We start from the raw sequence: 21,011 nt of genomic DNA on the forward strand, positions 1-21,011 counted from the left end.
ACCTGAAGCTTATATAATATATGTCAACTATACCTCAAAAAAAAGTCAAGTGGATTTAAAGAAAACAAAGCATTTTATTCATGTAATAATCAGGTTTTCATCAAGGCTAAAAGTCATTATTTCTTACCCAGGAACTTAAAAAAAATTACTCAGTAAACAATACACATAGCATCCCAGATTGGAAGAGATAACAGTCACCTAATTCAACAGTTTTCAGTTTTTAGCCATCGATCGTTGCTTTCTTCAAACAAAATCTGTGGTAGAAATTCATTATATAATAGAATTGAGCTGCTGTGATGAAGGGAGAAGAAAGAAATAGAGATCCCTTTACCCCTTGGGGACCCCTGAGGCTCTTCTCTAAATGAACTTTGCAGAATGATTTTCTAATCTGTCCTTCCTTGGGTTTCCACTCAAGGAACCACTTAGAATTCTACAGTTTCTTTTTATGTTGCCTCTCAGTGTCCTAATTTCTCTTTTATTTTGGGGGAATTCTTGATAATGTATAATCTCAATCTTTCCTATTGTAAAGCATTGAAAAAATAAAGTTTATTTCTGCTTGACTGCTTGGCATATCTCATTTGTCTGTCTGTCCTATAACTTTTCGTTGATTGCACTTTTTTTTTTACATGTGGTGCATTACTTGAGGAATATCTGGATGCATATTAAATTTGAGTTGTGAAGCTCAGTGAAACAATCTTGTCTAGGGTGACCAACCATCCAGGTTTGTCCCAAGACTAAGGGATTTAACACAGGACTTTCAGTGCTAAAACCGGAAAAGTCCCAGGCAAACCAGGACGAGTTCGTCACCCTAACCCTAACACAGAGTGGCACCCAAATAAAGTTTTCAAGTGGATATATAGTTCACATTGCAGTGAGTTTTGGTACATGAATAAACAGATTAATTGCTCTGGGCATTTTAAGTTGATTTTTCTGATTCTGTAAGCATGGAGACTAGCTCTTGATAGGCTACTTTTAGATTCATTGAGAAAGTCTTACTATATAATCCTGTTCAGGTCTTCTCCGATTCCATGAATATGAATTGGACAGTGTCTCAAAACACTAGTGGTCACATGATTGATTACTGAGGAATTTGATTTCTCAGTTAGGTTTTGAAGAATTATTTTCCTGGGTGGGGCGGGGGTGGGGATGAGATAGGAGGGGTCTTACAGGTGATTTTTTTTTTTTAATTATGAAAAATTTCAAAAATACAACCAAGTTGAAAGAATTTTGCAGAGTATAACTATATACTTACCACCTAAATTCTACCACTAGCATTTCACTGTATTGTTTTCTTACATATCCATCAATTTCTCTATCCATCAGTATCTTATTTTTTGACACACTTCACAGTAATTCGCAAGTTACTACACACTTCTCCCTAAATTCTTTTAAGGCATCAGCTAGAGGTCAATATTTGCTTACAGTCTTTCTTTGGATGTGAAATTTACATGCAGTGAAATATACAAATCTTAAATGTGCATTTACTGAATTTTGTCTAATGCATACACCTGTGTAACCAAAACTCTTGAAGATAGAGAACATTATCTCATGGCAGAGGCCATGTCCCAGCCAAGGCAGTCTCCATGCCTAGAGGCAACAACCATTTTGATTTTTTCTAACATAGATTAGATTTGCCTGTTCTGGGCCTTCATGTCCATGGGATCGTACAATATATACTCTTTTGTGTAAGACTTTTTCCACTTAGGATAATGTTTTGGAGATTGAACCACGTATCAATAGTTTGTTCTTTTTATTGCTGAGAAGTATTCCATTGTGTGAATATACCATAGTGTCCTTATCCATACAGATTATATTTTACATGATAAATAAGATAGAAGATTAAGCCAATAGAAATAAGTATTTTAATGCTGATTTAGTCTCTGGCTTTGTTACTGACTGTTATCTTGGGGTTAGTCTCCACATTTCTGCACCTCAGAGATCCATAAAAATACATGCATTAGACTTTCTTAGGCAGTGTCTCACTCTAAATGTGGTGAATCTCTGAGTACTTCAATGCTAAACAACTGTTATTCAATATTTTTAATCGAAAATTGGACCTTCATGAATTGGTAAATTTATACTTTAGATTTGAGCAAAAATACTTTCTTTGGCACTGGATAATGGGCTTCATAAGAGATTAATTGAGATTTTTAAATTAGTAACAAGTGCTGGATACATGATTAGATCATTTTAAATTTTGTACCGCAGGCTAATTTCACCTTTTTCTGATTGTTAAGGTTAATGCTCTGGATAATCTCGGTCAGACTTCTCTGCACAGAGCTGCGCATTGTGGTCATCTACAAACCTGTCGCCTACTCCTAAGCTATGGGTGTGATCCTAACATTATATCCCTTCAGGGCTTTACTGCCTTACAGATGGGAAATGAAAACGTGCAGCAACTTCTTCAAGGTATTGAATACTTCCGTGAAATTATAATTTTTTAAATTAACCTTTAAGTTTTTTTCACATATCATGTAGGAGTTGGTAGTAAAAAGAAAAATTTTCAGAATTGTTGGCTGTTATTTCTTCTTCATCAGCTCATTGTACTCAATGCCCAAATGTTGTAAGTCTTTTATGAGTTTGTTCCAGTAGCATTTGCTGCCCAGCTTCTGTGAGTATATAGCTGTCTCTTAAGTTTTTATCTAGAAAGGTTTTAAAATTGAGACACAACAGTTGCTATTTCTTTTTAAAGAAAGGAAAACTGAAAAGGGTAGATGATGTCTCTTAGAAGAGCAACCATAGTGATAAACAGTACTCTAAAGACTCGCCCTGCCTCTTCACTCTTTTTTAGATCCTTCATATAAAGCATATAGAATTTGTACAAGGTAACCAACTATTTGACTTACATGTAACTGTTGAATGGACTGATACTTATTACATTTTAAAATCAAATCAATTTAGATCAGATATCTACACATTTGGCCTAGGTTAAACATAAATCAGCCTAGAAATCTGGTCCCATAAATTTTAGTGTCTTTGCTTATATCTCTGTATTTTACTAGAATTTAATGGAGTGTCTTTGACATCTCAAAGCTCAAATGAGAAGAAACGTAACAGATCAAGCCTTTTGTACCTTTTATAGTCACCCTTGATGATCCTTATGCCTATGGTCTGGAAACTGCATTTTGAGAAAAACACTGCTTGAATAGATGAAGGCAGATTAATAAGATCTCCTGTGAACTTCTAAAATTGTGAACTAACTACAAGACTGCTCTCAAAATTGCCTTTACTTCCCCGTATACCATGCATTTGTTTCAGTGTCAGTTTTGGGGATAATAACATTAGTCCTATTCAGTTACCTAGTGATGGACATTTACAGTCTTCCTAGTTTTATACTAAGTGCTATTACTTACCTTTCCAACCAGTTTCTTAGAGTCAGTTATCAAAGTGGAATTTCCAAGTCAAGGTTAACATAATTGTTAAATCATTTCTAGAAAAGCTGTTATGTACCATTTTACATTCCTACCAGTAGTATGTGACAGGACCTGTTTTCCTTGTCAGCCCCAGGTATTATGATTCTTAATCATTTCCTTGGGTGAATGTGTGTCTATGTGCGTGTATGTGAATTACAGAAGTAATGGACGCTTTTTAAAATGCAAATTATAGAAATATTGACAGTGTAACTCCCCATTTGCTCTTTGCCCACTAATGGATGAAAAAAAAAGCCCAGTATTTCATTATTTTAATTTGCATTTCTTAGATTTATGTTGCAGTATTTTTTCCATTTTGTTCTTTGCCTATGATTTTGTTTAATGCTGTGTTATTACCTGACATATTTTTCCAAATTAGTTTTGTTTCTGCCTTTGATATACTGCTTTAAGATGCTTTTCTGCTCCAAGACAAAAAATATTCACCTATATTTTCTTTTAGTATTTTTAAGGTTTAATTTTTTTATACTTAGCGTCTTTAATCCATCTGAAGTTTATTTGTTCTGAGAACAAGGTACATGTTTTCTTCCTTTCCTATGAGATTTTAAATGAGCTATAAAACAGAGAGTTTCAGACCTGAAAATAACTTCAGATGTTTCTAGTCCAACTTCTCTCTTTTTAGAACTGGAAAAATCAGAGGCCTAGAAAGTTCAAGTGACTTGCTCCAATTCAGGTAGCTAGTCAATGGCAGAACCATGGTTAGATATCTAGCTGTTGCTCTCCTAATTTAATACTTTACCACCAGTCAACTGACTTGGTTATAGAGCAAGCCATCTTTCATTATATTATGTTCCTTTATATTGCTTAAATCTCATTTTATAATTATTATTCACATCTACATACATTTCATATATGTAATGTTTCAAAAAAGTTTTTATTGCTTTTCCCCTACTACCATGGAGATTCCCTATGTAATTATCACCAAACTATAAAAAGAACTTTACTCTTAGATAAGATGCCTTCCTTAAAACTTGGTCCCACCTTCCAAATGGGAGTTAATCACTCTTTACTTCTCTTTCTTTTTAGAGGGTATCCCATTAGGTAATTCAGAGGCAGACAGACAATTGCTGGAGGCTGCAAAGGCTGGAGATGTAGAAACTGTAAAAGTAAGACATAATCTTATGGTTTTGTTAACTTTTGTGTTTTTATTTTGACAGTGTTTAATGAATCTGTACTGTAAAAATGAAAAATCTAGTTATATGTGCATTGTTTTAAAAGGTAAATAATGCTAATCTAGTTCTGCTCTGCAAATAAGGGTCATTGGGTAATGAAAGAAACCTTAGTTTCACATGCATCTCAATAAATACATCATAGTCACAAATTTAAATAAACTGCATGTTTATGGGAATGCATTTTCTTTAAAGGACCTATTCATTTGTCCCTTTAAAAGAATAAGGTGTATGAAATTATTGTCCATTATTGTTTACATATGACACATAAAACAGGAAGGGAAGAAAACTAAACAATGTATCCCTCCGTCTATATATTTTTTCTGGTTTCTTCATTTCTTTGCCCCCTCTACCTCTGTGAGGACCCAGTGTTTAAATATAGTAATAATATAGTGTCACCACCTTTCAGAGCCACTGTCTCCTAATAATCTTCAATTTATCTGGACTGAAATGTTCTTTTTCTTTCTCAGAAGAGCCAACTTGAGCCCGTCTATGGCCCCCATCTCCTATAACAGTCTTCCCTAGAATAACCTTTTCTCGAATTTTGCTTTTACTGTAGAATCATATGTAATGTCTTAATGCCTATACCAGATATTTCTGTTACCTACAGAAACTGTATATCCAGCTAAATAACTCAGAAGATTAAAATTTTGAAAGAGCAAGACTGCTTTTCAAGTCAACTAATATAAATTAAAATTAACTCGGCATGTTTCATGATTAAATAATTCTTTTTTTTTTTTTTAAACAATCTTTTATTTTATTTTTTATTTTTGGCTACATTGGGTCTTCGTTGCTGCGTGCAGGCTTTCTCTAGTTGCGGCGAGCAGGAGCTACTCTTCGTTGCGGTGCGCTGGCTTCTCATTGCGGTGGCTTCTCATTGCGGAGCACGGGCTCTAGGCGCTCGGGCTTCGGTAGTTGTGGCACGTGGGCTCAGTAGTTGTGGCTCGCAGGCTCTAGAGCGCAGGCTCAGTAGTTGTGGCACACGGGCTTAGTTGTTCCGCGGCATGTGGGATCTTCCCGGACCAGGGATCGAACCCCTGTCCCCTTCATTGGCAGGCGAATTCTTAATCACTGTGCCACCAGGGAAGCCCAGATAATTCTTTAGTAATGCAATAATGTTAATTTTAATTTCCAAAGCTAAGAGGGGGGAAAAAGCCCAGTTGTGTCCTCCCTCCCCACCAACACATCCCCCACAGACTTTCAAAACAGTGCTAGGTCCTATTTGAGGGGGCATTGATAGGTAATAAGTTTTATAAAAAGCTAAAATTATTGATTTGATACATGTCGGAAGTCTCTATTTCAACCAATTTCACTATATTTCTATATGGTGTTGTTAATCCTGAACAGACCCACCCCACAAAGTCAGTTTTACATTTCCTGAGAAGAAAATGTGAATGTTGGCCTCATCAGAACTTGAGCTCTGAGGACATTTATTCACTGTCCTTTTAAATAAAGAGATTTCTGGAAGTTGATTTAAAAGTCCATGCGATCTTTTCCTACTGCTTTATGTGTGTAGGTAGTACAGTCATCTCCAAATAACTTAAGGGTTTTTTTTTTTAATAACTTCATTTTTTGAAAGAAAAATGCTATTATGCAATTTTATTGTTTGACTTGTTTTATAATTACGTTCTCATGCCCTTAATTAGAAGGTTAACATGATATTGAATGGGGGATTTTGTTTCTCTTACTGACTAATGACTTGTGGAAAAACAAATCACTTGAGTTAAGGGTAGTTAGCTTAGTTTTTTCCTGGAGGAGTGATAAGTTGGGCAGGTGGAGTTAGAGTCAACTAGCTGATTTTTTTGTGTGTGGGGTGGAGGTGGTGATAAAAAATTGTAATGCTCATCTACTTACATATGTTAAAGAGCATAAAACTACATTCAGTACATCTAATATTAAAGACCAGACTTTGTTCTCATAGAGATAGAAGAAGCCTAGAGGAAGAAATAGATGAAGAGAGGATGAGATTGGGGACAGGAATTGGACTTAGAGAATAACATAATGCCATTGAATTGAGGAAGACCTTCCTCTATCCCTGTGATAGTCATTAGGCTGTCTTCCCTTACCTCTGCTTTAAAAGTCACTTAGAGGAGGGACTTCCCTGCTGGCACAGTGGTTAAGAATCCACCTGCCAATGCAGGGGACACAAGTTTGAGCCCTGGTCCAGGAAGATCCCACATGCCGCGGAGCAACTAAGCCCGTGTGCCACAACTACTGAGCCTGCGCTCTAGAGCCCACGAGCCACGACTGCTGAGCCCGCGTACCACAACTACTGAAGCCCACGTGCCAAGAGCCCGTGCTCTGCAGCAAGAGAAGCCACCGCAATAAGAAGTCCGCGCACTGCAATGAAGAGTAGCCCCTGCTCACCACAACTAGAGAAGGCCCATGTGCAGCAATGAAAACCCAACACAGCCAAATAAATAAATTTAATTAATTAATTAATTAATTAATTAATAAAGTCACTTAGAGGAAATTTATCTCCAACAACCTTTCTATTCCTTGTATATCTCTAGACAGGTGGCTTGGTATGAATCGCTGGGACATATTACCCAATGAACACTTAATTATGTGCTTGGTTGTGTTTGTTTACTGGAGCTATCAGGCTAGATACTTTTTGGACACCTACTATTAGAAAACTTGTCTGAGTGGACAAAATTAAACTTGAGAGCTAGGGAATTAGAGTGGCCAGTGATACCTACCAAACCTAGCAGCACTTGACACGTGTTAAAAAATACTCACTCCTAGAGCCCGGCTTCAGACCCATGAAACACTGTTTCTCAGTGGTGGGACCCTGAATGTATATATCTTGTTTGGGAAGCACTGAAGAGCTTTATCAGACCTGTTACTAAACCTGTTGAGATAAATCCACTGATAGCTGGCTCCTTTGGTTTATTAGGCTTAAAGTTATCCCTGCTTTTAGGGTAGGGTAGTTTAAAAAAGGGGGGAAGGGAAGGGTTTTTACTAATATTCTTTACTAAAATACTCTTTTGACTTTTTTTTTGAACACCATGATTTATTATCTCTGTTGCTTTCCTTCCCCAAATGTTCATACTTTTCATGGAAAATACTCGAGTATTTTGAGTGTTACTCTGACAGCCTTTCTCAGCTAGACTTCCTCATCTGAACCAACAAAACACAAAAGAATTCTTTGAGTGACTTTAATTCTCCCAAGGATGGTACCTAACCAATAGCATTCTATTAGTTAATTCATTCCACATAGTACAGTATAATTCTCTAAGTGTTAATTCCTCGACTGCCAGCATCAGCATCAGCTGCGAGCTTGTTAGAAATGCAACTTCTCAGGCCCCATCTCAGACATACTGGATTAGGAAATCTGGAGGTTGGACCCACTGCACATGAACGTTTAAGAACTACTGTTCTAGAACAGTACTTCTCAAACGTTCATGTGCTTACAGATCACCTAGAGATTGTGTCAGAATGCAGATTCTGATTCAGTAGGTGGGAGTCTGAGAATCTGAGTTTTTAACAAGTTCCCAGGTGATGCCATCATGCTTCTATGATCCAGTGTATCTCTACATATATTTGTCACAAAATGAAAGCTATGATTGCTTTCAGGTACTTGCGTTACCTTTATGTATATAGCAGTAATGGTAATAATAAAATTTACCTACTAGCTTTAGCAAAAGTAGATGATTATAGATAAGAGGACCAGAGGGATTTCCAATAAATGATAAGATGAAATAAGAAGAATAAATAGCAAAGAGTTTCTGAAAATACTGATATGATGAAACAAGAAAATAAATCAGACATTTAAAATTTCTACTAAATGAATGAAAACAAGTCAGAATATGTAGCATCATGTGTATGAGAATACTGATATGATGAGACAAGAAAATAAATCAGACATTTGAAATTTCTACTAAATGAATGAAAACAAGTCGGAATATGTAACATCATGTGTATACTGTGTTGCGTCCTATAGAAATTGTGTACTGTTCAGAGTGTCAACTGCAGAGACATTGAAGGGCGTCAGTCTACGCCACTCCATTTTGCAGCTGGCTATAATCGGGTGTCTGTGGTGGAATATCTGCTGCAACACGGAGCTGATGTGCACGCTAAAGATAAAGGGCAAGTACCAACAATTGCCATGGCCTCTCTGTTCCTTTATCTGACCTTTTTAGGAAAATCTGAAAACATTTTTATGATAGATGGTAGTTCTTTTATTTTCAGAGAAGTCTGTTTCCTAACTGGCTTAAATATAGCTTCTTAATTTCAGTTAAGATTTTATGATGAGTAGCATTTATATAAAGACTTAGTTGCATAATGCCTTGTAATTTTGTAATGGCCAAGGAGATTACAACAATAGTGTGATGCTGATTTTTAATGTGGTAAATTTTTCAGTTTGCATTGAGGATACTTGAATTCTTCCAGTTTATCTTAAAATTACTTTTCTTTAAAAATATGTAATTGGGACAAAGTGAGAGAGTGGCATGGACATATATACACTACCAAATGTAAAACTGATAGCTAGTGGGAAGCAGCCGCATAGCACAGGGAGATCAGCTTGGTGCTTTGTGACCACCTAGAGGGGTGGGATAGGGAGGGTGGGAGGGAGGGAGACGCAAGAAGGAAGAGATACGGGGATATATGTATATGTATAACCGATTCACTTTGTTATAAAGCAGAAACTAACACACCATTGTAAAGCAATTACACTCCAATAAAGATGTAAAAAAAAAAAGAGAGAGAAGAAAAAAAAAATATATATATATATGTATTTAATTCTTGGGAATTCCCTGACAGTTGAGTGGTCAGGACTCAGTGCTCTCACTGCCGTGGCCCCGGATTTGACCCCTGGTCGGGGAACTAAAATCCCATAAGCTGTGCTGCATGGCCATAGCATAGAATAGAATATTCTTAATTCTAGATATTGCAAAATAGATGTTTGTTATGTTCTCTGCAATTTTAAATATTTTTAAAATGTCCGCTCTGCCTACCCCCCCGCCCCAAAGTAATTCGATTTCTGCTTTCAATAAATTTAGGTTCTATAAATTTAAATCAGTAAAATTTCTTATGCAGGTCAAGAAATTTATCAGCTGTATGTAATTATTTAAATTTAAATATATATTTGTGTTGTGTTGCTTATTTAACTTTTCAGAGGCCTTGTACCTTTGCACAATGCATGTTCTTATGGACATTATGAAGTTGCAGAACTTCTTGTTAAGCATGGAGCAGTAGTTAATGTAGCAGACTTATGGAAATTTACACCTTTACATGAAGCTGCAGCAAAAGGAAAATATGAAATTTGCAAACTTCTGCTCCAGGTATATTTAAATACTTATGGACAGGGTATATTATGTAGAATATGTTTATGATATTTCTCATAATTCTAATATAAACTTAAACTAGTTAGGGGGTAGGAAGCAAAAATCTAATTCTGTACCTAGATTTCAGAATAAATGTCATGAACAGTGTAAGCCAGGTTTATTTAGTACTAATGAAATTGATAGTACTGGTTTATCTGTACTGGTACCAGTGTAGATATTTTACAGTAAAAAGAGTATAGTTAAATTTATACTTTATACGAACATTGAAATATGTTTGTGAAAACTAAAAATAGCATATGTGAAAGGTAATTTTAAGTGAAATACTACCTTATTTTGAATGTAGTTTAAAATTTTGACTATATTATTGCATTGTTAAAGCCCAGTAATATTTAAGTGCCTCTGTATTTTTTGTTGTAATTTTTTATGTATTAAATTAAGCGTTATTAACAGTCACGTTAACCTTTAAGGTAGAGTCTCTGTATAAAATAGTTTTCTTTAGCTCAGTGCTTTGTGACCACCTAGAGGGGTGGGATAGGGAGTGTGGGAGGGAGACGCAAGAGGGAGGAGATATGGGGATATATGTATATGTATAGCTGATTCACTTTGTTATAAAGCAGGAACTAACACACCATTGTAAAGCAATTATACTCCAATAAAGATGTTTAAAAAAAAAAAAAAGTTTGCTTTGGTATCGTTACATTGAATATTTTCTCATTGACCAAGGGCAAACTTAAGCTAATTCCTCCCTTTCTGTTTTTCACATGCCCAGCATGGTGCAGACCCCACAAAGAAAAATAGAGATGGAAATACTCCCTTGGATCTTGTTAAAGATGGAGATACAGATATTCAGGATCTACTTAGGGGAGATGCAGCTTTGTTGGATGCTGCCAAGAAGGGTTGTTTAGCCAGAGTAAAGAAGTTGTCTTCACCAGATAATGTGAATTGCCGTGATACCCAAGGCCGACATTCAACACCTTTACATTTAGCAGGTAAGTTAATGAAGTGTCACAGATTTAGGCTGGTGACATCTAAGATTCGTTTTACCTGAGTACAGTATTTCCTGTAAGTAAATTTGAAAGATTCAAATCAAGTATCTTCTAATACAACAATTATACTCTAGTATATTTGTACAGGGCCATGTCCACTTTAGCACTAGCATGTTACATTCATTAAGAACAATCAAAAGAGGCTCTGCCAGTCACCATGTGCTTTGGAACCTTTATTCCAGGTCATCATATTGTTTGAATCATCTTTGTGAGTGTGTTTTGGCTACAGAAACTTTAAAAATAGGCCTGCTGAGCTGGCCATCCTCATGGAATGCTAAATCTTTCCATTCTTCTAATGATAGCTGTTAAGCATAAGCAGAAAAAATCTTTAAAGACTTCCAGAAGTTACATAAACTTCTTGTCATTTGTCATATTAGTTTGTAAGGCCTGCCTTAACAAATTACCACAGACTAGGTGGCTTAAACAACAGAAATGTATTTTCTCAGTTCTGGAAATGTTGGCAGGATTGGTTTCTTCTGAGGCCTCTCTCCTTGGCTTGCAGATGGCCACCTTCTCTCTGGGGCCTCACATGGCCTTTTCTCTGTGTATGTGCATCACTGGTGTCTCTATGTCCTAATCTCCTCCTCTTATAAGGACAACAGTCACATTAAATTAGGGTTGACCCTAACGGCCTTGTTTTAAGTTAATTATCTCTTGAAAGGCTTTATCTCCAAATACAGTCACATTCTAAGGTACTAGTGGTTAGGGCTTCAACACAGGATATTTGGGGAATACAGTTGAGTACAAAACATTTGTTCTAAGTTTTCACTCATAAAATTGGCGCAATGTATCTTTGTCTTCACTGCATGTAATGCAGCATTGTGATTTCAGCACAGCTTTTTGAGCTGCACTGAAGATGCTAGGGGGACTTCCCTGGCGGTCCAGTGGTTAAGACTCCATGTTTCCACTGCAGGAGGCACGGGTTCAATCCCTGGTCAGGGAACTAAGATCCTGCATGCCACTTGGCCAAAATATTTTTTTAAAATAAAAACAAAGTTACAAATGCATATTCCTTTTAAAAAATAAAAAAATAAGATGCTAGGGAATGGGCCATTAAAATCACTGAGCTACAACTAATACTTTAGTGGAGTTGCGTCATAGGCACATTTGACTCATACAAGTTTTATCTAAATACATGTGGTTTGAAAAGAGAAAAAAAAGGAATGCAGGTGTTTCTGCCACTTTGTGTAATGTAGGAGGTGTAAGTTTACTCTTCTCTCAGTTCCTTTCTGTCTCACAGTGTGAGCAACTATGTTCCTAGGTTTTTGTTGTTTTGGGGGGTTTTTTTTGTTGTGTTTTTTGGCCACGCCTTGTGCAGCATGTAGGCTCTTAGTTCCCCAACCAGGTGTTGAACCCGGGCCCCCTGCAATGGAAGTGCGGAGTCCCAACCACTGGACTGCCAGGGAAGTCCCTTAAGAGATAATTTTAGTGTATGTGGTTTTAACCTTTAAATTATGACCCCATGTAAGTTGGAACCCCACTGGCAAAGGAAAAGAATTACTCCGTCTATGTGTCTTTTAGAGCATTAAAAGTGCACTAAAAGTGATAAGCCACAAATGCTAACGAAGCGAGGTAAAGCTTTTCTTCTTCCACTGGCAATCAGGAGTTTCTAGCCCAGGTAAGACAAAATGTGGCCTGACCTCTGATTCGAATTGTGCTGTGCGTAATTACGTATATTAGCTTTGTATTTTTATGGTAGCTTACCTAGAACATTTAATATTACTATTTAAGTCTGTGTTCTTTGTAAGTGGCAAATACGTTGTATACACAAAATGTTTTTTACTTATGTGGTATTATACCTTGAGATCTGGAAGGACTTTTGGATTTGGTGTAGTATTTAGCTTATGGTAGTTTTGTAGTTTTGTTTTTCTTTACTTGATCTTACTAAATTTTTTTTTTTTTTTTTTTTGCTTTAGATCTTTCAGCAAAAGGCTGAAAACTACCGTAAAAATGAATGACTTAAATACTTTGAACTATTTTAAAGTTTCAAGTGATACCTGGTTTTATGTTGACAAAATTAAGTTCCAGATTTGCTTTCAAACTATTGATTATGTGTCAAATAAAATACACATACTTTACTGTGAGCATGCATTTACTAAGATAGCTGACAGTTCCCAAAATGACAGCTGGGAGGGTATGGTACATTTATAAAATACTAAGCTTTATTACTTCATGGCTTTCGCAGCAATAGATTCTGCTGCTTGTAGAGATATATACCCTTACATTCTCTCTAGCAAAAAGCATGTCCTTGCGGCCTTCTGGGGAAATGGGGCCCTGAGACCCACACTGGTGTGTTGTCTTCTGCTCTGCCAGCCACTTGTGTTCCTAACTTGGCTTTTATATGATTGGATGCCTTTTGCTTGCAGCCTTGAGACCATGTACCTGAGTTCAGGAAGTTGTGTATACAACAACCATGAAAGCAGGGGCTTTGGTAAGAAGGTTTTAAAAGGAAAGATTTAAGTATATCAGTCAATATAACTTTAGAGTCTCCAAAACAAATGGATATCATTACTGAAAGCTTCCAACTTGAGGCCAGTGGGCAATTTTTTTTTAATAAGATAAATCTTTAATAGACTCCATTGGAGAATTTCAGATTTCTATAAAAATCTCTTATTTTTAAAATCCTATCTATTCTTTATATATAGATATATACATATATGTAGCTATTTTTTATATTAACAAGTAATTTTACTTTTTTTCTAAATTAGCTGGTTATAATAACTTAGAAGTTGCAGAGTATCTGCTACAACATGGAGCTGATGTGAATGCTCAAGACAAAGGAGGACTTATTCCTTTACACAATGCAGCATCTTATGGGGTAAGTACTTTCGTGTTACCTTTAAAAATGTCTGAAATTTTCAAAGTGAAAATCAGTATTACAATTCAAAAGGAATTTAGTTTGACTTTCTCATTTTATAGAGAAGTAAATATGAGAGCTAAAGAGGTTAAATAACTTCCAAGTTTCAATTCCGAATCTATTATAGCTTGCCGTGTGACATGCAGCACATTTTGTCTTTTGTTGTATTACCTTCCTTAGCACATATCTCTTATTTTCAGTGAGATGTTGGTGATTTTGTTTATTTGCTGGTGCTCAGAAACTCCACTGGGATTCATATGAATCTGTAGAGATGAGATTCGTTGTTCCTGACTTATAATAGCCTTGAATGTTAACAATCAGTATTGACCATCTTCAGTTGATTAATTAAGGAAGGCTGCTGGTTTATAAAATTGATGTTTAGCAGTTTTAACACTTAAATAAATTAGAAACTGTTAAAGTCCTATTAATTTAGTTCCTTCCTGTGTAGAATGCCTAACTATTTTCTAGATATTTTCTCAAGTTAGGTAAATGTCTACTACTGCAATTTTTAATCAGCTACCCATAAATTATGATGATGGGGGGGAAACACAGTTTTTCATTCTAGAGTAAGTTTGAAACTGGAAAAATAGGTATATAGCTGGTTTCTTTTTAAGAACTAAAGTACGATAAAATAATATTTCCGACTGTAACAGGAGTATTTTCTTTTACAGCATGTAGATGTAGCAGCTTTACTAATAAAGTATAATGCATGTGTCAATGCTACGGACAAATGGGCTTTCACACCTTTGCACGAAGCAGCCCAAAAGGGACGAACACAGCTTTGTGCTTTATTGTTGGCCCATGGAGCTGATCCAACTCTTAAAAATCAGGAAGGACAAACACCTTTAGATTTAGTTTCAGTAAGTGATGGGTTCTTTGAAAAATCTCAGTGCTTTCCTGACTTTTTAAAATTCACTTGGTATATATAAAATGTCTTTATGGTGAATGTGGCAAAATCTGGCTTTTAGCCCGATTTAAATTTTAGACCTCTTTGGTATTAAAATATAATGAGTAAATAATAGAATTATCAGTTACTGTAAGCTGAGTACTTTTAGAAATGGGAAAAAGAAGTATAAGGTATAGCTGCTTACATTAGTTAGGAAACAAGCAGGCAAGGCCCTCAGTGGATGCTGTTACAGTGCATAGGACACAAGATGGTACAAGCCCATGGGTCTTTATGAACTTCCCCAGCTGGGAACATGGCCTTCAGGGTGCAGCCGCAAAGCCTGCCTTTATAGAGATTTTCTTCCCTCCCAGCACTGCCTCATCCCAAAGATTTTATTGCTTACCCCACCAAAACTGTTCATGAAACAAGTTTGTTCCTCCAGTTCTCCATGGGAAGTCTTTTTTTCTTTCCTCTCCCAAGGAAACTCCTGTAGGTGTCTCCATTGTGGCCTCCAACCTCTGCTTTGGCCACTGTGATGCAGGTGCTTCTCTTGCCTCTGCCACTGAGGACATTGACCCAGAGCAGTGGAGGGAAAAGGGGAAGAAATTCTTCTTGAGGTGGAGAGGAAGGGGAGTCTCTTCTGCACACTGCTTTCTACTGAGATTCCACTGTTGCAAGTTACATTGAGAAGCTGATTTAGTTCAGCTGCATTGGGGGTTGGATAGAATTTTCTCAGCAGGCTGACAACCCAGCCAATATTTGCAACATTATTTCTTAAGGGAACTATCCTTCCAGTTCCAAACTACCTTAGAAGTGAACTTTTCTAATTCAGTCTGCACATACGTTAGTCCACTAGATATAATTAAGTGACATTGAAACAGGGTGCACTAAGAACATGCATGGGTTTTAGAGTCAAACAGACCTGCCTTAGAATTCCAGCTCTACCACTTTCAGTTGTGCAGTCTTGCAAGTTGCCTAACCTCAAAACCTCAGTTACTTAATCTCCAAATGCAGGTAAAATATATCTGGTTAATATGAAAATTAAATGAGGTGATGTATTTAAAGTCCTCAGCGTGGTATCAAGTACATAAAAAGCACCCAATAAATTGTGCTAATGTTACTTTTAAGTGTTACCAACTATGTGTGTCATGGGAGTCCTCAGATTCAGGGGAAGAAAAAGGTGAGGATTGAAAAGGCAGTATAAATGAAAAGCCATGAAAACAAGTACTGTTTACTTCTTGCTGAATGTTAATTACTTAGTGTCTTAATTGAGCATTGTTAAAGAATAGTTATTTGTTACTTATTAAATTAATATACCAGTAAAGTTGGGATTTTTTTTTCCATTCTAGCAGATTTGATTAAAATGATTATCTTTTTTCCTACCCTTCCAAATGTTCAATTTTGAGGAACAAATATATTACTGAATATTTTCAAAAAACAAAAAACTCATTCTGTTTGCTAAAGTTCTATGTAGATTGAATTACGTCTTCAGAATGCCTTTAAAAGTTTTTAAATCAAAAAAAAAAAGTTTTTAAATCTTTTTAAAATTTATATTTCTAAAATTCATTTCAGTGCTTTTCAATCATGATATCTTAGGATTTTTTTCTTGCTTTGCCACATTTAACAGTTTTATTTTGTATGTCTCAGAAGATGTGTTCTGTATTATGTTTTATGTTTAATAGCTGAATATTATTATTTGGTTCACTTTTTAAAATAGTTTTTATATAATAAGCAATTCTAGTGCAGATCTGCTGGGTTTTTGTCATATTTTTTAATGCGTTCTATTGGGTATAGTATAGAATTTTAAAACTTGCTTATTGCAGATTTCATCTCTCTGACATATACCCTAGGCAGATGATGTCAGTGCTCTCCTGACAGCAGCCATGCCCCCTTCTGCTCTGCCTTCATGTTATAAATCTCAAGTGCTTAATGGCGTGAGAAGCCCAGGAGCCACTGCAGATGCTCTGTCTTCAGGGCCATCCAGCCCATCAAGCCTTTCTGCAGCCAGCAGTCTTGACAACTTATCTGGCAGTTTTTCTGAACTGTCTTCAGTAGTTAGTTCAAGTGGAACAGAGGGTGCTTCCAGTTTGGAGAAAAAGGAAGGTGAGACATTCAGCCAAAATAATTGGTATTGTAGCCACATATTTGTCATTTGGATTACTAAAAAAACATTTTTTTAACCTTAGATACAACTGTTAGTATCAGATTAACATAGCCTAAAAGTTTTAGCCTTTTATTGTTTTCTTTACATTAGTATTAGAATTCCTAATGAAACTTTCTCCCTCCGCGATGAGACTTGATGAGTGTTCTGCTGCTAACCTACTCTTTAGATGTAAACATACTTTTTGAAAGGTATAGAAGTCCTTTTGGTTGAGTACTTATGCCTTTATTTATCTCTTCCAGTGTATTATTACAGAATTATGAAATACTTTTAACCCCACATCAAAATACCTAATTTTGAATATCATTTTTTAAAAAGAAAAGAAAGGGAATTCCCTGGCAGTCCAGTGGTTAGGACTCAGCGCTCTCACTGCTGTGGGCCTAGATTCAGTCCCTGGTTGGGGAACTAAGATCCCACAAGCCATGTGGCACAGCCAAAAAAAAAGAAAAGAAAAGAAAAAAAGACACATACCTACGGTCTCTATACCTTTTACCTGTCAAAATTGATCTCACCCTATGCAACACTGGAACTTGTTTTCATAAACTTTTTTTGTAAAATAGCTTACCTCTTCAAAGATAGGGAAACTTTGCTTTTTTAATTGAGATATAATTGACATATAACATTTTATTAGTTTAAGCTGTATGGAAACATTTTAAAGATACAATTAAAAATAAAATTTCTTAAAAAGAAAAGATTTCTTTGTAACATGAGAGTGCCCCATTGGTTAACTCTTTTCTTCTAATAATGTTGAAATTTTATAGCTTTCTCCTTGCGATTTTTGATGTTAAGTTTAATATTATATCCCAAACGGCTGTTAATATTTTGCTTCATCTTTACATTCTTCATGCATGTGATAATGTCACAAAACTTTGCTGTTATAATGTTGATATACATTATTCTGATATGAAATTTTGTTTACTGTGATTTTTTTAATTTTCTAGTTCCAGGAGTGGATTTTAGCATAACTCAGTTTGTAAGGAATCTTGGACTTGAACACCTAATGGATATATTTGAGAGAGAACAGGTAAGTACATGAGTTGTTTTGCTTGGTTTGGTGTTTGGGGGAACCTCAAGGGGAAACTAGAACATACTTGAAATGCCCTGAACCATTCAGCCTATTGAGGGGTGAAAAGGATGTTTTTTTAAGAGACTGGAAATCAGTCAGTCTTCTAATTTGGCTTGTTCTTGGAATATCCATTTAGTTTATTAGCACATAAAAATTGTTTCTTGTGTAGTAGCAATAAAATAGCTTTCTCGAGTAAGTTTAGCGTATTCATTTCTTAAAAGTAAATTATCCTTGAGCTCAGTTTGTTCAATTCTGTTGTGTCAGTCACTACCCACTCTAAGCCTGACACTTCGCTAGCCACTATGGGGAGATACATAGACACACAAACTATGTATCTGGGCGTTTCTAGAACAGTCCTAATTTAAAGTATTCTGTCAGAATACATTTACTGATTTTTTGAGTCCAGAAAATATAATTATTATAGACTTGCACCCCTAAGGAACTTGCGATCTAGTTAGGGAGCTATACCAAGAACATATAAAGAGTCAAGTTTCTGGCATAGAAATTATAAGAAAAAAAGAGTCACTACAAGCTGGACTGTTCAGGGAAAGCTTCATGGAAGATTTGTAAAAAAAAAAAAAAAAAAAAGCAGGATTTTAAAGAATGTCTTAAGTTTCACAAAATGGGAATAATATATTTGAGGTAAAAGGCTTAGTTTGAACAATGATGCTCAAGTTATCAGTTAGCATAGTCCAGAGTCTGTAGGAACATTACATTAAGACATTGTGTAAATAGGTTGGATGCAGAGTGATGGTAAAATAGTGTGCCTAAATGTGGCTAATTTGAAAATGCATTTTTGTTTTGCAGTTTAGTTCTGCTCAGGTTCTTATATTAAATGAAAATAATGATATTTTTGGTAGTTCATGACTCAGCTTTCTGTTTAATTAGCTGCAACTTTTCAGTTTCAGTCTAACAGCTGGTGTGCTTTCATTTCTAATCTGTTCAAAATAATTTGAAATAAATGTATAAGTCTAATACATTGTGAGAACACCAATATATGAATGTCTTCCAAACAAGTCTTCTAAACAGTTTCATTCTCTTTTGTAAGATCACTTTGGATGTATTAGTTGAGATGGGGCACAAGGAGCTGAAGGAGATTGGAATCAATGCTTATGGACATAGACACAAACTAATTAAAGGAGTTGAGAGACTTATCTCTGGGCAACAAGGTATTTCATTTTGAGTCACTGCTATCATCAGTTTAACAGCTTGCACAAAGGCAGCCCTCAACTTAATAAATGATCATTTTAAAATCTGCAACAGAGAGTCCACTTAATAAGCGTACTGAGTAGGATTCCAGAAACCTGGGATCGAATCTTAAATCTACCACTGTTAAGCTTCCTGAGCTGCTACCTTTAACTCTGTGAACCTAAGTGAAATGTCTGGGCCATTCAGAAATGTGGGTGTTGCTTTATCTCTGAAATTTTTTCCGTTATTTCCATTCACTTATTTCTGAAGTTATTGCAGCTCAAAAATTGTATGGTTCTAAAAGATCTGAAACTTGGATATCTAATATCTTATTGTAATATAATAGGTAATGACTAGGTGTTCAGGCCTGCCCATAAAATAATGTTGTGAATCTCTTTTGTTGTAAATAGTTAAATTCTAAACACTTGCAGTAAAAATATTGGGGAACAGTAATGTTGCAACTAAAGAAACTTAGTGAAACAAAGTTGAATAATATTTTATTTCTCTTGAATGTTGATACGTTAGGAAAATGCAAATTGCATTTGTTCAATAGATATTCACACTTCCTGTATATCAGGTCTTGGGTATAAAAGATGAATTATTTTAGGTGTCAGAACCACATTTTAAGTTCATTGTTAAACTGAGGGAGTGATGTACCCCAGGGTCAGAAGCATCCTGTAATTGAAGACCTGGCTGTACAACTGTGGTTAAAGACAAACCCCCATTAGCAAAAATGAGAGAATTTTTAGGGAAGGATGTATGCTAGCCAGGATGGGTCCATCTCTTGAAGAAGAAAAAAGAGAGCTTTGAAAATCAGGTGATTCAAGCTAAGAATGTTTTAAACTGGAATTCTGGAATAGAATTGATTAAAGGTAGATGCACTTTACTTGCCTGATAGGAACTGGGGCAAAACATTTAAAATGCGAGATAGTCTTGGATATTTCTAGTATAGAAGACAAAATTTTATGAGATAAAGAAGAGGAAAGGGGCTTCCCTGGTGGCGCAGTGGTTGAGAATCTGCCTGCTAATGCAGGGGATACGAGTTCGAGCCCTGGTCTGGGAAGATCCCACATGCCGCGGAGCAACTAGGCCTGTGAGCCACAACTACTGAGCCTGTGTGTCTGGAGCCTGTGCCCCGCAACAAGAGAGGCCGCGATAGTGAAAAGGCCCGCGCACCGCGATGAAGAGTGGCCCCCGCTTGCCGCAACTAGAGAAAGCCCTCACACGAAACGAAGGCCCAGCACAGCCAAAAATAAATAAATTAATTAATTTTTTAAAAAAAAGAAGAAGAGGGAAGACTCATGGCTCCCTGGAATGTTAGTATGAAGAGGAACTAGAACCCTCAGTTGTGGACTGCCATCATGACTCTACTAGAAAACACTGGATCTGATAGGATAGCAGTTAAGATTGATGAAAGGCTCAGGAAACAATGATGGAAACAGATATACTGCCTTCAAGTGTCAGAGGTCCGTACCTCCATGCTGCCTCTGGTCATTCTGATAACATCCAGCTACACTTTAGTAGGAACATTCATTCCTACATGGAGGAGAAACATCATGACACAGAATGACTGTGTCTGATCTAGCACATCAGGGTCACTTTCCTACATAAAGTTACCACCTTCCTCATTTTCATTTGAAGCCAGGATTCTATACCTATATTATACCCAATTTGCAAAATGGAACCAGTGGCAAGCTTCTGACAGTCTCTCATCTCGCTGACTTAACAGCCTTAGCTATCATTCAGTGCATCAGGTCAATAGATTACTTTTTCTGGGACTTCCCTGGTGGTGCAGTGGTTAAGAATCCGCCTGCCAATGCAGGGGACACAGGTTCGAGCCCTGGTCCGGGAAGATCCCACATGCCTTGGAGCAGCTAACCCCGTGCACCACAACTGCTGAAGCCCACGCGTCTAGAGTCCAT

General features: G+C 36.4%; 1 protein-coding gene across 5 annotated transcripts in view; it reads left to right on the forward strand.

Moving 5' to 3' along the window:
* Positions 1–21,011, forward strand: part of TNKS2 (tankyrase 2) — a 62,071-nt gene that overhangs the window by 25,617 nt on the left and 15,443 nt on the right. For 4 of the 5 annotated variants that reach the window (XM_082339388.1, XM_082339389.1, XM_082339391.1 and 1 more), the window contains 10 exons: positions 2,238–2,409; positions 4,455–4,534; positions 8,541–8,686; positions 9,717–9,882; positions 10,655–10,874; positions 13,640–13,749; positions 14,460–14,648; positions 16,525–16,777; positions 17,777–17,859; positions 18,950–19,070. In XM_082339388.1, the coding sequence (XP_082195514.1) occupies positions 2,238–2,409; positions 4,455–4,534; positions 8,541–8,686; positions 9,717–9,882; positions 10,655–10,874; positions 13,640–13,749; positions 14,460–14,648; positions 16,525–16,777; positions 17,777–17,859; positions 18,950–19,070 (1,540 nt within the window). The remainder of the gene's footprint in view (positions 1–2,237; positions 2,410–4,454; positions 4,535–8,540; positions 8,687–9,716; positions 9,883–10,654; positions 10,875–13,639; positions 13,750–14,459; positions 14,649–16,524; positions 16,778–17,776; positions 17,860–18,949; positions 19,071–21,011) is intronic. The other variant, XM_082339392.1, reaches the window with a different exon arrangement.

Source organism: Balaenoptera borealis, assembly GCF_965194805.1.
Source record: "Balaenoptera borealis genome assembly, chromosome: 10".
Classification (NCBI taxonomy): Eukaryota; Metazoa; Chordata; class Mammalia; order Artiodactyla; family Balaenopteridae; genus Balaenoptera; species Balaenoptera borealis.